Source organism: Vulpes vulpes, chromosome 10 (assembly GCF_048418805.1).
Source record: "Vulpes vulpes isolate BD-2025 chromosome 10, VulVul3, whole genome shotgun sequence".
Classification (NCBI taxonomy): Eukaryota; Metazoa; Chordata; class Mammalia; order Carnivora; family Canidae; genus Vulpes; species Vulpes vulpes.
Window position 1 is genome coordinate 48,235,027 of NC_132789.1, and position 18,192 is coordinate 48,253,218.

Sequence of the window (18,192 nt, forward strand, 5' to 3'; positions counted from 1 at the left end):
GAGAGTTAACATAGATTTGCCCACAGTCACAAGTGTAGTAGATGATAGAGTCTGGATTGTCTCCTTTTAAAAGCCATGCTTTTTCTCTGATACCGCTCTGCCCTATTCAAGGTCTGCAAACTAGCCATGTCCCACCTTTTTAAAAAGATTTTTTCCCTTGGATAAAAAAGTTGGAATTTAATACGTGTCTATAAGATCTTTCTCCCATAGTTTTGTTTTTAGTTACTATTTTAGTAAAGGTAAGTAAAGCCAGATATTATTATCCCTCACTTTACAGGTTTAGAGAGAATAAGGGGTGAAGTGACTTCGCCCAGATGGTACAGCATGTGTTGATGGAGTCAGGAATATAAGCGAGTCTTCTGCCTCAACCTTGGTCCAAGGCTTATTTTATTAGACAATATGCTGCTAATACAACACATTCATAAACTGTGTTGCTTATGCTGTCATAAGTGTAAGCCATTCAGTCATAAAACATCAAATATGTGCATATTTATTTACATCTTGGTGTAATATTTTATTGTCCATCTTATTGTCCAGAGCCATTTAAACATTATTTTTGGAAATAGTTATTGTTAGAAGAAAGTGCTAATGAATTACCTGTGTTAATAGGCAGGACATGCTATGTTTCCTAAGAATTTTATGAATCAGTAGTATAATTTTCCTCATTGACTAAGTGGGTAGTATCTGTCAACTCATATTTATTTATTTATTTATCTATTTAATTTTTAAAAGAATTTATTTATTAATGAGAGAGAGAAAGAGAGAGAGGCAGAGACACAGGCAGAGGGAGAAGCAGGCTCCACGCAGGGAGCCTGACATGGGGCTCCTGACATGGGGCTCAATCCCGGGTCTCCAGGACCAAGCCCTGGGCTGAAGGCGGTGCTAAACTGCTGAGCCACCCGGGCTGCCCATATTTATTTTTTTGACCCAGATGATACAGTGTATGTTTCTTTGTCCATTGTTTAATTCATTGAGAAAACCTAGAGAAGACTAGACATTTTTTCACTTATTGACCATTATGTTTTCAAAATATGTAAGTGCTAAGGTTTCCAATATAGAAAATATCCATTTTGGCCAATTAGTTTCTATTTATTGTCTTCTCTGATGCTCATTTAAGAATCTGATTCTTTCTTTTTTTTTAAAGATTTTATATATTTATTCATGAGAGACAGACAGAGAGAGAGAGAAGCAGAGACACAGGCAGAGGGAGAAGCAGGCTCCTCACAGGGATCCTGATGTAGGCCGAAGGCAGACGCTAAACCACTGAGCCACCCAGGGATCCCCAAGAATCTGATTTTTTTTTTTTTTAAGATTTTATTTATTTATTCATAGAGACAGAGAGAGAGAGAGGGAGAAGCAGGCATCATACAGAGAGCCCAACATGGGACTTGATCCAGGGTCTCCAGGATCACACCTTGGGCTGCAGGTGGCGCTAAACCGCTGCGTCACTGGGGCTGCCCTGATTTTTTTCTAAAGACAAGTTTATCTTTAAGACACGTGTGTTTTTGTTTTGTTGTTTTTGTACCTAGAAATTTTTCCTGGGGATGGATTTTTAAAAACTGAAATAAACATGTACAGAGTTCTTGTTTAGTGTGCTTTGTCCATTGCCTTCCAAGGACATGTGTGGTTTGTAGAGGAAAGTTGAGTAAGGATAAAAACACTCCTTTAGTTGAGGTTTAGATCTAAAACAGATTTCTCCATAGAGCTTCCTTTACCAGTCAGTGTCTATTTAATTATTAACTAGAAAACAATAGTGAATAGATCAAATTATAGAATGTGTCTTCATAGACATAGTCTTAAAAATACTTTTTTTTGAGTCAGCAGTTTTGGATGTCTTTGTACTCTATGGATACTATTGAACATTAGTCAAAATTTATAGGATCATTAACTATAGTCTCTCTTTTTCTCTCTCTCTCTCTCTTTGGATTGCTAGTGAAAAACTCTAATGTAAATTTATTATTTATTATTGATCTTGAAATAGAGTAATTATAGCCAATAAGAAAATTCTCGAGTGAAAACTAAAAAATTCTCTCTGGCTGACAACACACCAAATAGCCTGCTATGATTAGAAATGTTAAATTGTCTCCTTGAGTTAGAGTTTGGTAAAGAAAAAAAAAAGTGCACGAGAGTGTTTCAAACACAGGGAATTTCATATAGGGAATCAGTTCCAAGATGTGGAGCAGGTTGAAAGAAGCAAAAAGGGAATACAGAAACAAGTCAGATATAATGACTTCAGGAAACAGCTGGATCACCAGACCCACCTGTGGGTGGGGTGGTCCTGCTGTGGCTGAGGAAAGGAGCGTAGGGCAAGAGCAGATTTACAGTTGCAGCATCCCTGAGTAGGGTGGGCACAGCTGGGACCATGTGGACTAAGTTCAGGGTACTCCAGGAAGCCTACTCTAGGACAGATCTGTCTGGGAGAGCCCCCTGCTAACCAGTAAAGGGCAAGAAATCACTCCTGGTATTAGGGGAAAAAGGGAAAGTGATTGGGAGAGATTGAAGTTAGCAGGATTTTGAAGCCCAGAGGAAGGACTCTGGCAACATGGCCCCTGCTCAGCTGATACTGGTAGCTCTACAGGATCCAGAGGCTTTTTTGAAATAATTGAAAGAAGCCAGAAGCTAACATCAGTGGCTGATGCTAAAACGAAGTGGATGTTATTGTTACAGTAATGTCACTGCTAGGTCACTGATGTTGATAAAATAACATCAGTATGTAAAACTGTAAGAAGAAAATTTTGTGTGTGTCTGTGCACACACTCGTGTGCTGCTACATTTTTGTTACTCTTATTGGTCATAAGGCCATGATTAGTATTTGCCAGTTTCTTCTTCCACTCATTATATTCCCTTTGCCAGCAACTCAGTCAAGTTTCTTTACTTGGTGGGACATCTCAAATATTCATCCTAACAGTCAGGATCCTCAGTTGACTTGCTTTTGTTGTTTGGCTATAGTTTTCCATACCCCAGAAATAGTCCATTGTATAGCAGCAACTCAGTTTTTTCTTGGTAATCAGGACCTCCTACCTCACTTTGTATCCCCTTATTTCATTAGTTGATTCAGTAATATGAAGAGTACAAAATGGCCAAGTGGCATTCTCAGGTTCTAATTCTGTGAAAGTATTGTGGAAACATTACATTCCTGGGAACTGTGATCTCTGAATCACTAAAGCTCAAAGTAGCAGGAAGCAAAAATTCTGTTATTTGGCATAGTAAGAGGAACCACTATTATCACTTAGTTCTCATACCTATGTTTTCTGGCAATATGAGAAATATCACAGTGTTTTGGTTACTGATACAAAGCATATACAACATCCTTTAAGGTGGAGGGCCAAGTTTTGAGTGTTGTCTCCCAGCTGTCTTTAGCAGGACATTCCACTGTTCTAACAAGCTAGGTGCTTCTGGGTGACAGTGTATATGAATATTACCAGCACTACACTTCTTTTGCTGTGAAATGAGTTTCTTGGTTAGAACCAGTGTTGTGTAGGAAAGCCTTAGAGCAATACGGCATTCCCTTAATACATGAATGGTGGTGCTGGCAGAAGCATTGCAGTCAGGGAAGTCCATTTCATATTCAGAAAAGTGTCATTTTTTTTTTAAAGATTTTATTTATTTATGATAGACATAGAGAGAGAGAGAGAGTGGCAGAGACACAGGCAGAGGGAGAGGCAGGCTCCATGTCGGGAGCCCGACGCAGGACTCCCGGGACTCCAGGATCGCACCCTGGGCCAAAGGCAGGCGCTAAACTGCTGAGCAACCCAGGGATCCCCCAGAAAAGTGTCATTTTAAGGGAGAACAAATTGCTTCTTTTTCTGTGATAGAAGTGATCTATTACCAGACCCCCAAGGAATGATGTCATATTGGGGGCTCAGTTTAGACTGTTGTTTGCAGTTTAGATGCTCAGTAGTTTCCCTAGCCAGATTCAGACTTGAGGAGAAACTGATGTTGTGCCTTTGTCTAACTTCCACTCCTATTGGCATGGCCATGTTATACATTAATGCATTGATAGTCCTAAGGGAGTAAGGGAGAAAAGCTGACTGACATCAACAGAACAATATCATGTTATTCACATTGAGAGCCTTTTTTTTTTTCTCCAGTGGATAGCCTGTAGGCAGCATTCCTCTCAGAAGCATATATATATTCACATTTTGTGTCCATTCTGAAAGTTCCATTTTCATATCTTTTACCCAGACTTTCTTGTCCACCGAATTTTTCTTTTATTCTTTCCAAGTCTTGATCAGCTGACCAACCTGTCCATGGTTCAATATAGATTTGTACCTCAGGCAATTTCTCTAAATGAAAAGGTAACTTGTGGTACAATCCCAAGTTCTCCCTATTAGGAGACTTTTCTTTCACTACTGTCTTTCTGAAATATCTTTGTTTAGGGGCTGTAATGCTTCAGCAGTTTGTTTTTGGTTGGTGTGAACAGGTATACACAACCATATTTTCCTTTCCCAGTCCACATCTTTTCTTCCTCATTTAACTTAGTTATCTCTTATTATTTTTTTAAAAAATTTATTTGTTTATTCATGAGAGATGCAGAGAGAGGTAGAGACACAGGCAGAGGGAGAAGCAGGCTCCATGCAAGGAGCCCGACATGGGACTCGATCCTGGGTCTCCAGAACCACACCCTGGGCCAAAGGGTGCGCTAAACCACTAAGCCACCTGGCTGCCCAGTTATCTCATATTACTGACAGAAAGTGCAAGATGTAGCAACTGGCCTTTTACCCTGACTTACTTCTGAGTACTTACCAAGGTAGCAGGTCCCTGCATTTTTGTGGCATGTATCTTCTAATCTCTGTCATACATGTGTCCAAGTACTTGCTACTTTTGCTTTTCAGGATCAGTTCACATTGTTATCAATGTAATGTTGTTTTGTGGAATGTCTAGTTGATCAAGACCTCTCTAGGCTAGATTGTTAACGCTAAAGAGTGGGAGAGTTGACATAATCTTCTGAAAAAGTGAATCGTTTGCCCTGCTGGGTAAAATTAAAATGGCTGTCTTGGTGACTGCAAATTAACATAGAGAAAAAAAGTATGTGCGAGATCAATGTCTTCCTGTTACTAACCTTTCCTACATAGTAATCCTAACTATATGGATCAGGAAGCCAGTATGTGTTGTCTGCCAGTTACTGAAGTATGTCTCTTTGAATTATACATTTAGAATCTAGAAAAGAAATTGTAGGGTAGGTTGACAGATTGTTTGAACATAGTATGAATGGATTTGGGCCCAAACTTCATTTTACCCACAGTCTTCTACTTTTATATCCCCAGGAATTAGAGTTAGCATCTAGTAATCTCCTAAAAATTTAGATATTTTCCTTTTATCAGTATACAGACACCCTAGTTAATGACTGCAGCCTCCTAGGGCAAGTCTTAGAAGAAAATTTCCAATATACACGGGGGCTACTACTACTTCAGAGAGTGCTACATGTGTGGCTCTGTTGTATTGTCTTTGTGGGGATCAGGAGCTCTATGTCTGGGAAAGAGTTAATGTTTGGAAACTGAGAGTGACTATGGCTCTCCATTGTGGTTACAGACATTAGGTTTTAGGCTATCAGGTCTAGGGGTCTAATGTTTTTAGATCAAGTAATATTTTTATCAACTGACTTTTAAGTTGGTTTTTTAGAAATAATTATGTTCTGGGGCTCCTGGGTGGCTCATTTGACACACACACACTCTCTCTCTCTCTCTTTTTAAGATTTTACTTATTTATTCGTAAGAGATACAGAGAGAGAGGGAGAGACAGGCAGAGAGAGAAGCAGGCTCCCTGTGGGGAGCTGGAGGTAGGACCTGATTCTGGACCCCTGGGATCACGACCTGAGCCAAAGGCAGATGCTCAACTACTGAGCCACCCAGGCGTTCCAGCATTTGACTCTTGATTTCAGCTCAGGTTGTGATCTCAGGATTGTGAGATTGAGCCCCCAGTGGGGCTGGGCATGGAGCCTGCTTATGATTCTCTTTCTCCCTCTTTCTCTGCCCCTCTCCCTCACTGCTTACTTTCCCTCACCCTTGGGAAAAGATAATAATTATGGCCCATTTCTAAAGATCTCTGCAGGTTGAAATCTTCTGATTGTCACTTTTTGTCTGTGCTGTCCATTAATGTAATTGCTTCCACCTTTTTCTTACTAAATTGTGCCATTTGACCTCAGCACTTTGGGATACCATGCTCATTAAGGAGATTTATTCAATGGTGTCATCTCATGTTATTCCCAACCCATGGAAGACAGCTGCTACAGTTTTTTAAGAATGCAAACTCCTCTTACTAATGTATTTCGTAATACTTTAGTGTAATGTCCTTTGGGACCTCATGGATGATGTAGTAGGAGAGTGTATGTATGTTCAGATTGTATATGGTAAATCCACTTGAGCACTCTTATTTTTCTAAGCATCTGGATTTCCTCTATACTTTGCCAGGAAAGTTTGGGTATTTCATCCTCATTAAATGTAGACTCCTTTGGAACTTAAGTTTCATTCAGTCGATAAGCAAACTATTAGAGGTACTTACAGTTGCTTAAGCAAACATATTATATATTTGGCTGTATCAAAACTCTTTTGGTCAAATTCACTTCAAATTCATTTTCTTACATATTCCCTAGGATTTTGCTGGTATAATTTATCAAAATCTTTTTATCAAAAGATAAATTTATCTCTTTATCAAAATAATTATTTTTGGATATAAGCCTTCTCTGAGTTAAGACATTGTAATTACTCTCTTGGAGAATGCCTAGATCTGAATTTAGAGGCAATAAGAAATGGTTTGGGTAGGTTTTGACAATAGGCATTCCTTTTCAAGGCAATGATCTTAGGAAGAGCATTATCAGTTTTCGAGCAAGAGGAGGATAACCTTAGTCATGGAATAAGGAGTTGTTTCTGCTTACAAAGAAGGTTCACAGGAACTCCATGGGTTCAAGATTGTTGCCTTCATCTGAGTCCACTTGGATATCCCCATTCCACGTTGTAGAGTACCACTCCTCCTAAAACAGTGCTGTAATTTTCACAAAAGATACTTAGAAAGTATATATACTCAACTTTCACTGTAATGCTGCAAGCTGAAAAATTAAATTTGCATGTGATTCTCAGTAGGATCATACCTGGGAGACAGGAAATGAGAAAGTGCTACTTCAGAAGCTTTCTTATCATGGCTTAAACTGAAAGTTAATAACCCTAAGTGTGTCATTTTCTTCTGTTAAGCGTTCCATTAGAGTCAAAAGCAGCCACCTCATAGTCTTTACTGTCATTATTACTACCACAAGGGCCAAGTCAAATAGCCATTTGTTCCCTTAGGCACTTGTTTTAATAGGTATGTGTTCATAATGAATTATAAGTGATGATTTAATCATTATGCTAGTGCATGATCACTAGTATCCCATTTTCCATTAGCAAGTAGCTCATCAGTGTATTGAAGGTCAAGGACATAATCAAACTAATTCCTGAATCCTCTTTCTGGGATACCTCCATTACCCCCCCCCCCCCCCCCCAAATTGGGTATTTCAAGTTTAATGTAGGATTGGTTACACAGGTGTGGAGCAAAAAAAGTAAAACTGAAGTAACCTGTGTCTAACTGCTTCAGGAAGTTACCACTCTTAGGTCCAGATCAAAGGGATTAATAGAACTTCAGAGCTCCAAGCAGCCCCTTGGACCTGAATGAGGATCAGGCCACTTTAGAAGGCATACAGTCTAGCTGCTGTCTGTGTCTGAGGGATTGTCAGGAAGCTGGTTATATGAACGCTGAAAAAAGCAGGAGACTGAAAGCTGCTGTATGATACTAATAGAAATACATGCGAATAGGAAGAAGGAAAGCTTTCCTTCTCTCCTCCTAACAATCTGTCTCTATCTAGTATCCTATTTGCAGAATCTATTGGGGAAACATATGCCAAAGGACAAATAGAATTTTGCAGAATCTGCATCATAGAATAGACCACAGAAGGATGAATTCGGGGTTAAGAAAACATTAAGTCAGGGACCAGCCTATTAACTTTAGCTGTATTTCCGAGCTTCTGAGAAGTGACAAAATTTAGAGATCTGAAATATCATTGCGCATATTCTGTTCATAAATACTTAGGAGCTCACTTTGGATTCCAACAGTGATGTTTCCTGCTTGGACGTTTTCTTTTCCATGTCTTACTTTTAAGATAACTTTTCTTGAATCTAACAGCTAGGAGAAAGTGTAGGTTTTTGTCTTTGGATCAGTGATTATTAGAGTGTCTGAACTCTTTATTTTCATACTTTTTTGGCTATGACCTACAATTAGAAATACATGGAATCCAAACACATATGCAAGAATGTATCAGAATCAAAAGTTTTAGGAAACAATACTTGCTCCTAACTATTAAGTGCCATGTACTGATCATTTGTATCTTATCCTATCCTGTCCTATCATATCCTCTTCTTTAAAAGATGATCACAACTCACTAAATCAATTTTGTAATATAAATTTGGTAAGCACTAATCAGAGCAGTAGTGTGAAGTAAAGGTAAATATTTTTTCTTGGTTCATTGTATGAATAGTGCTTATTTGTGTGTTTTGGTCATTCTTTTTATTGTTCCCGTTCAGGTTCCTAATCTGTTCTTTTCCCACAGATTTAGAGGTATTTTAAAACTCAGCTAGTAGTTTTGGTGGTGGTGGAACATATATACAATAATAATGTTTCAATGGAAGCATTCCTTTGGTTCTCTTCTTCCTAATTCCTCCTAGTGAGGGGGCGGGGCGGAGGAGTGACTATATATATGATAAATTAAGTGAGAGAAAACCCAAGTTCTTTAATAATTATTCCTTTACTCTTTAGCTTGTTAAATATTTAAGTGCTTTCTCTATAAAATTTTGAGCTCCAGGCAGAGTATACAGCCATTAAAAACTTAAACGTGGGGACGCCTGGGTGGCTCAGTGGTTGAGCATCTACCTTTGGCTTGGGTCGTGATTCCGCAGTCCCGGGATTGAGTCCCAAATGAGTCTCCCTGCATGGAGCCTGCTTCTCCCTCTGCCTCTGTTTCTGCCTCTCTCTCTCATGAATAAATAAATAAAATCTTTAAAAAAGAAAACCACAAATGTGAACTTTGACCTTGTGGAACTTATATTCTCCTGGAGTCTTAAATATCAAATGATTAATACCAATTATAATTGGTAGTGATGAGGAATTAGAACCAGTCTGAGGTAGTAAAACATGCACTGAGTTGAAAAACATTCAGTCTGAGATATGAAGCGTGAATATAATTAGCTAGAAGAAAGTTGGAATATTGGGATGAGATGAGAAAGAAAGAATATTCTTAGAAGGAATAGTCTGTGTTCCGCTATGAAATGGGAAGGATCAAGGTGAGATGGAAGAAATGAAAGCTTGTTGTGCCTGGAAGCATACAGAGATTGGAGGAGATAGCCTAGCACAAGCTAAGGATAGGAAGGTAGGTAGGGTTTGGATCATATAGAGACTTACATGTAGTTCTGTATGAAGAAGAGGGGAATATTGAAGAAAACAATATGAAGATATTTCTATAATTTCATTTTTTTTAGTGGTATGGAATGACATGCACGGGAGCAAGGGTACGTTCAGAGAGATTAGTTAGGAGGCTGTTGTATTCAGAATAATTCAGGAGATATTGAAGGTACTGTAAAGGAAATTCATAATCCATAATGTAAAGCTAACTAGAAGATGGTTTTGGATAGATGTTGCCTCTGTTTTATAGAAAGAAAAAAAAGAATAGAGGTTTAAGGATGGTAAATTTCTGAGTTTTGTGGAAAGTAGAGTTAATCAGATAATGCTTCAGTGAGCATTCATTAGTGAATGAATTCACTTTCATTAGTGAATGTAGAAGACACTGTTCTTAATTAACAGAAATTAATGTTTTACATCATAAAGCAAAAACCTGATTAAATGATAGATGATATGTATGATACTGTCAATAGACATAGGAAGTCAATGTTGGGAGGGAGAGTAATGTAGCTTTCAGTCACTAGGAAAGATTTTATGGAGGAAGTAAAACTTTAGTTAGGCTTTGATGCACAGGTAGGTAAATTTGATTGGAAGACCAACACAAGCCAAGTATGGAATGGGTCCTTAGTGGTAATCTATAAGGATTTGGTTGATGATAATCTTTTTTTATGTCAATATTTCAGTGACTATGGAGGTGAGACTATACCAGGACCTGCATTTGATCCAAGTCACCCAGCTTCAGCTCCTGCTCCTTCTTCCTCTTCAGCATTTCGACCTGTAATGCCATCTAGGCAAATTGTAGAAAGGCAACCTCGGATGCTGGACTTCAGGGTTGAGTACAGAGACAGAAATGTTGATGTGGTACTTGAAGACAGCTGTACTGTTGGTAAGGTTTTTCCTAGTATAAAGCCTTCATAAATAGAGAATTTATTAGGTAAACATTTCTTTATATTCTTTTCTTTTGAGTTGATTGCCAATAAGAAGGGAGAAAAGGCAATTGAAACTGATATTTTCCATACAGATAATTATACTGCATTTTAAAGTACTGTGTTGTTACTGAGGCAAGTTTAAGAATAATTTTTTTGTTCCACTTGAATGGTATAAGATGCTGTTTTAGGGCAGATGCAAATCAAACTTTTAAGTATATTGCTTATTGGACTTTATAGCTGAAATTCATTAATTTTTCATACTGTGGTTAATGAGAGATCAGAAATAAGACATGTTTTCATTACTTCTTCTCCTACCTAGTTGTATAAGTTTTTCAATATTGTCCTTTCAAAGGAAACTTTGGAAAAAAAAGTGTATGCCTGCCATTATTGGACAGATTTTACCAGATTTCTATAGAGAAACTGTGTTGAATGCATATTTGATTCAGATTATTTGACTTATAAATCTAAATTCCAGGTATTTCTGAAAATTTTGCCTTTGTTTTATTAGGAAGATTCTTTCCTAATTTTATTTAATTTATTAATTGAGGTGCACTACAGGAGCACTTGGGTGGCTCAGTAGGTTGAGAAACTTCCAACTCTTGATCTCAGCTCAGGTCTTGATCTCAGGATTGTGAGAAAAGAAAGAGAAGAAGTACGCTGTAGAGAAAAGCAAAACTGTTAAAAGATTGATCATTCTCAAACACGAATCAGATTGTTATTCCCTTAAAAGGCATTTAGAAACTTTCGATTGGTTTAGGATAAAATGAAAATCTTTTACTATGGCCTATAAGCCCTGCTTGATCAGGTCCCTGCTACATTTCTGGTTTTCATCTGTTACCACTTTTGCCCTTGTTCACCATGCCTAAGTTGTTTTGGACTTGTTTCAGTTCCTTGAATAGGTTATGAGCCCACTCATAAGGCATTTATAATGTACCTTCCTTTGCCCAAATTTCTTTAGTCCATTTTTTCCCATGCTCAGTTCCATGCCTCCCATATATTCTCCTATTAACTCCTTTTTTTAAAAAAATTGTGGTAAAAAAGTACATAATATGATACCTATCCTTTTAACAAATTTTTAAATGTACAATATAGTTTTGTTAACTATATGTACATTGTTGTACAGCAGATCTCTAGAAGATTTTCATCTTATATAATTGAAACTTTGTATCCATTGGATGACAACTCCCCATTTTCCCCTTTTGCCAGCCCCTGGCAATCATCATTCTACATTCTACTCATCTGAGATGAGTTGGACTACTTTAAATATATCATATAGGTGGAATCATACAGTGTTTGTCCTGTGTTTGGCTTATTTCACTTAGTATGATATCCTCAAGTTTCATCCCTGTTGTAGAATATTATAGGATTTTCTCTTTTCTTTCTTTTTTTTTTTTTTTTTCAAGATTTATTTATTTATTTATGATAGAGATAGACAGAGAGAGAGAGAGAGGCAGAGACACAGGAGGAGGGAGAAGCAGGCTCCATGCTGGGAGCCCGATGTGGGAATTGATCCCGGGACTCCAGGATCGCGCCCTGGGCCAAAGGCAAGCGCTAAACCGCTGAGCCACCCAGGGATCCCTATTATAGGATTTTCTTCTTCTAATGAGTAATAATCCATTTTATGCATATACTACATTTTCTTTATTCATTCACCCCTCTGTGGATATTTAGGTTTTTTTCACCTCTTGGATATTGTGAATATCCAATGGATATACATTCCTACCAATATAAAATGCATAAGGTTCTAATTTCTCCACATCCTTGTCAACACTTACTATTTTCTGTTTTGTTTTTGATTTATAATGGCCTTCTTAACAGGTATGAGGTGATATCTCATTATGGTTTTGGTTTGGATTTGCATGACAATTAGTGATGTTGATTATCTTCTCATATACCTGTTGGTTTTTGTATGTCTTCTTTAGTGAAATGCTTATTCAAGGTCTTTGCCTATCTTTAAGTCAGAATATTTACTTTTTTGCTTTTGAATTGTAGAATTTCTTTATATATTTTGAATACCAGTTCCTTTTAAGATACATACTTTGCAGTTATTTTCTTTACAATCTTGTTGGTTGTTTCCTTTGCTGCACAAAAGTCTAGTCCCACTTGTCTATTTTTACTTTTGTTGTCTTTGCCTCTGGTATCATATCCATGAAGTCATTGCAAGACTAATGTTACGAAGCTTTTGCTTTATATTTTCTTTAATGAGTTTTATAGTTTCAGATCTTATATTTAAATCTTTAACTCATTTTGAGTTAATTTCTGAATATGGCATAAGCTAAAGGTCCAGTTTCACTCTTTTGCATTAGATATCCATGGTGTTTTCTGTGCACCATTTGTTAAAAAGACTATCTTCCCCCATTGTGTAGGTTTGGCACTCTTGTCAAATCATTTGACCTATATGCATGAATTAATTTCTGGGCTTGTTATTCTGTCTATATATTTTTCTTTATGCCAGTACCTACTATCTTATTACTTTGTAACATGTTTTAAATTCGGGATATGAGGCCCCCAACTACATTTTTCTTTCTCAGATTATTTTGGCTATAATAGGGTCTTTAGTGATTCCATATAAATTTTAACACACTTTTCTGCAAAAATGTCTGCAAAGATGCCATTGGGATTTTGATAGGGATGACATTGAATCTGTAGGTTGCTTTGGATGGCATGGATATTTTACCAATATTAAATCTTTCAATCCAGAACATGTGATGTCTTTTCATTTATTTGTTTCTTCTTTACTTTCTTTTAGCATCGTTTTGTTGTTTTCGTTGTACAGATCTTTTGCTTCCTTGGTTAAGTTTATTCTTGTATATTTTTATTCTTTTTGATAGTATTGTAGATGAGATTGTTTTATTAGTTTCCTTGTTAGATTATTTATTGTTAGTACAGAGAAATATAACTAGTTATTGTATGTTAATTTTATATCTTGTAACTTTCCTAAATTTGCTTATTAGTTCTAGCAGAGTTTTTGTTTTTTTAAATGCAATCATTAGGGTTTTCTATATGTAATATCATCTGGAAGCATAGATAATTTTATTTCTTGCTTTCTGATTTGGATGTCTTTTATTTCTTTTTATTGCATAAATTGCTCTGGCTAGGATTTCATATACTCTGTTGAATACAAGTGGCAGCAGTGGGTATTCTTGCATTGTTCATGATCTTTAGAGGAAAAGATTCTAGTTTTCACCATTGGGTGTGATATTAGCTATGGACGTTTCATATATGGCCTTTATTATGTTGTAGTAATTTTCTTCTGTTTGCAGTTTGCATATTTTTATCAGGAAATGGTTTGAATTTTGTCAGATGCTTTTTCTGCTTCTACTGAGATGATCATGTAATATTTTTCCCTTCATTTTGTTAATATGGTGTATCACATTGATTTCCACATGTTAAGCTCTTTTTGCTTCACATGCATACATTTCATTTGGTTATGGTATATGATTCTTCTAATGTGCTATTGAATTTGGTTTTCTAATATTGAGGATTTTTGAATCCATATTCATCAGGGATATTGGCTTATAGTTTTTATTCTTGTTCGTGTAGTGCCATTGTCTGACTTTGACATCAGGGTACTGTTAACTTCACAAAATGAATTTGGAAATATTCTCTCCTCTAATTTTTGAGGTGAGTTTAAGAAAGAGTGACATTAATTTTTCTTTAGATGTTTGATAGAACTCTTTTATTTAAAAATTTTTTTCTTTTATTTATTATTTATGATAGTCACAGAGAGAGAGAGAGAGAGAGAGAGAGGCAGAGACATAGGCAGAGGGAGAAACAGGCTCCATGCACCGGGAGCCCGATGTGGGATTCGATCCCAGGTCTCCAGGATCGCGCCCTGGGCCAAAGGCAGGCGCCAAACTGCTGCGCCACCCAGGGATCCCTGACAGAACTCTTGAAACTATCTGGTGCTGAATTTTTCTTTGTTGGGAGGCTTTTGATTACTGATTCAGTCTCTTTACTAGTTACAGATTTGTTTAGATTTTCTGTTTCTTTGGATTCAGTCTTTGTAGATTATATATGTCTAGGAATTTACCCATTTCTACTAGGTTATACCATTTGTTGGCATATAATTGTTTATAGTAGTCTATTCATATTGATTTCTGTGATATAGTTGTAAGGTCTCCTTTTTCCTTTCTGATTTTACTTGAGTCTTCTTTTTTTTAGTTTAGGCTAAAAGTTTATCACTTTTCTATATCTTTTCTGATATCAACTCAGATTTGCTGATTTTTTGAAAAATTGTTTTTCTATTCTCTTTTCATTTCTGCTCTAATCTTTTATTATTTCCTCCCTCTGGGCTTAGCTTGTTCCTCTTTTTTAGTTAACTTGAGATGTGAAGTTGTTTATTAGATCTTTCATATTATTCTCTCTTTTTTTAATATATACACTTACTGCTATAAACTCTGCTATTTTTCTTACATCTCTGAAATTTTGGTATGTTGTGTGTTTGTTTGCATTTGTCTCCAGATATTTTTAAATTTTTCTCTTGATTTTTTTCTTTGATCTTTTGGTTGTTCAGGCATAAGTTGTTTAATCGCCACATATCTGTGATTTTTCCAAGATAGATGACATATCTTTTTTTTAAAGATTTATTTATTTATTTGAGAAAGAGCATGCATGGAGGGAGTGGGAGGGGGAGAGAATCTTGAGCAGACTCCCTGCTGAGCATGGAGCCAAATGCAGGGCTTGATCTCATGACCCTGAGATCATGCCCTGAGTGGAAATCAAGAGCGGGATTCTTAACCAATTGAGCCACCCAGGTGTGCTAGGTCACAAACAAGTCTTGACAGACTTAAGATTGAAATGATACCAAGAATGTTTTCCTACCACAGTATAATGAAACTAAAAATCAATAGTGGTTTTCCTTCTGCTTCTTTCTTCTTAAATTTATTAAGACTCATTTATAGTCTAACGTGGTATCTACCCTGGAGAATGTTCCATGTGTGCTTGAGAAATATGTGTATTTTGCTGCTCTTCAGTGTAATGTTTTGTATATGTCTGTTAGATCCATTTGGTCTATGATATTGTTCAAGCCCTGTGTTTGCTTATTGATTTTCTGTAAGTTTCACCCATTATTGAAGCACAACTACCGTTGTGTTGTTGTGCATTTCTCCCCTCAGCTCTGACATTGTTTGCTTCATATATTGGGTGCTTTGATTTGGGTGCATATGTGTATAATTGTTGGTTGTATCTTCCTGGTAAATTGACTCGTTTATCATTAAATAATGTCCTATGTCTCTTGTGACAGTTTTGATTTATGGTCTTTTTAGTCAATGTAGTTACGGCCACCATGCTTTCTTTCGATTACTATTTGCATATAATATTTTTTTTCTGTCCTTTCACTTTCATCATATGTGTCCATGAATCTCAAGCGAATCTCTTGTAGATAACATATAATTGAAATTTTCTTTTTAAATCCATTCAGCGGGGATCCCTGGGTGGCTCAGTGGTTTAGAGCCTGCCTTTGGCCCAGGGTGCGATCCTGGAGTCCCGGGATCGAGTCCCATGTCGGGCTCCCAGCATGGAGCCTGCTTCTCCCTCTGCCTGTGTCTCTGCCTCTCTCTCTCTCTATGTCTATCATAAATAAATGAATGAATGAATGAATGAATGAATCTTAAAATAAAATCCAGCTAGTGTGTCTCTTGTTAGGGGAGTTTTATCCATTTACATTTAAAATAATTACTGATAGGAAAGGACTTACTATTGCCATTTTGTTGATTATTTCCTTTGTCTTTGTAGCTTTTGTTTCCTCTTTCTCTTTGTTGATTTTTTTTTTTTTTTGGTAGTGTCTTGCTTTGATCTTGTTCCCATTTTCTTTTGTTTATCTTCTATAAAGATAGAAGTTTTCTTTGTATGTTCTAATCTTCTCTAGCTGTTTTCTTTGTGGTTACCATGGGGCCTACATAAGACATCTTATAGTTTTAATAATCTGTTTTAACCTGATAATTTCAGTCATATATAAAACTAGTCGTCATCCCCTCCCTTTGTTATTGATGTCACAAATTACATCTTTTTGTATTATGTACTATTGATATTTTATAATTATACTTATTTTGTATGCTTTTGTCTTTTAACCTCTATACCAGATTGTTTAATCACTGTTACAGTATTCTATACTTGTTTGGGTATTTATAATTGTCTATATGTTTACCATTAACAGCTTTATACTCCTGTGCTGCTATTTAGTATCCTTTTGTTATGACTGGAGTACTCTCTATAGCATTTCTTATAAGGCCGGTCCAGGGTTGGGCTTTCTTGGTTTTTGTTTAAATGGGGCAAGTCTTTATTTCTCCTTAATATATGAAGAACAGTTTTGCTGGACATAGTATTCATTTTGGCAGGTTTTTTTTTTTTTTTTCAGCACTTTTATGTGTCATCCTATCCCCTCTGCTGCAGAGTTTGTTAGAAATCTGCTGATACTGGGGGCTTCCTTTATATGATGAGCTTTGCTCTTGTTGCTTTCAAATTCCTTTTTGTCTTTTAATTTGACAATTTGAATTTAATGTTTTTTTTTGGATATGGACTTTTTAGGATTTATTATTTTTTGGATCCTTTATGCCTCATGAATCTGCATCTCTGTTTCCTACCCCAGATTTAGGAAGTGTTCAGCCATATTTCTTCAAATAAACCTTCTGCCCCTTTGTCTGGTCTTATTTTCTGCAACTCCCATAATGCGCATATTGGTCATTTATCTTCTGTCTTTTTTCACTCTTTCTCTTGCATTTTTTTTCTTTTTTCTCTTTTCTGATTGGATAATTACAAATGGCTTGTCTTCAAGTTCACATAGTCTTTCTTCTGGTTAAGTCTGTTGTTGAGCTCTTTTAGTGACTTTTCAGTTATTATATTCTTTAGCTCCAAAATATGCTTGGTTCTTTTTTTTTATATATATAATTTTCTCTTTGTTGATATTTAAAATTTGTTTATAATCCTAAAATTACCAAAACTCTCTACTGATATTTGAAAAATAGTTTTATTTATCTTTACAATAGTAATTAGAATTGACTCTGCTTATTGTTCATATAAGATTTTCAATAATATTGCTAAGGCACCTTGGTGTATTAGTAGGGAACCCTTTATATAGCATTTTACTGGCTTTTACTTTCCTAGTTTAGTGATGAATATATTTATTATAGAGGAAAGAATTCAGTGTCATATCACACTTTTTCTTTTACTAAAATTATCCCAGATTTGTATCTGTTTTAAAAAAAACTGGAAAGAAGTATTATAATAAGTAAGTTTAAATTGATATTATCTAGCATGTGGCTGAGTAATTAACTAGGTCTCATTTCAAAGTGACCTGATTCTTTTTGTTGATGGAATATTTGGTATTTGGTGGAAGTAATTGGATTACTTGAACCACCCTTTTCATTGGCTTATGGAGTTGGAGTGAAATCTCTGCTTATTTCAGAAATGGTGATCAGAAATGCTTCTTTATATACGTTAATGTTACACTTTAATTCTATCTGAATTCGGAGGGTAGTCTAGGAAACTGCTTTAAAGCTTTGTTCTAAAAACATGTGATAGAATTTCCAGATATCATATTTCCTAATATGTTGGCTTTATAATTCATTGTAAAAGCAGACTTGTGCCCAAGAATGGCAGAGTAGAAAGTCAAGTTATCATTCTGATTGAAAACAAATACAATTAAAATAGTTGCAAACATATTGTAAATAAAATGTGATTCAAAAGAAATTATATACAGATACTGTTTTTGGATAATATACAGCTTCTCCTCCTTCTTCTAATTCTAGTTTTTTATTTGTTCCAGATAATAGTTATTCTGTTATGATGAATTGCATGCCAGAGAATCATGTCATGCATCTTCTCTGTATTCACTGTTAAATTT

The 18,192-nt window shown here is 36.1% G+C and overlaps 1 protein-coding gene across 5 annotated transcripts in view; it reads left to right on the top strand.

Annotated features, from left to right (window-relative positions):
- FAF1 (Fas associated factor 1) overlaps positions 1-18,192 on the top strand; it is a 461,294-nt gene that overhangs the window by 137,122 nt on the left and 305,980 nt on the right. For all 5 annotated transcript variants that reach the window (XM_025991860.2, XM_025991862.2, XM_025991861.2 and 2 more), the window contains one exon: positions 10,104-10,306. In XM_025991860.2, coding sequence (XP_025847645.2) covers positions 10,104-10,306 — 203 coding nt within the window. The remainder of the gene's footprint in view (positions 1-10,103; positions 10,307-18,192) is intronic.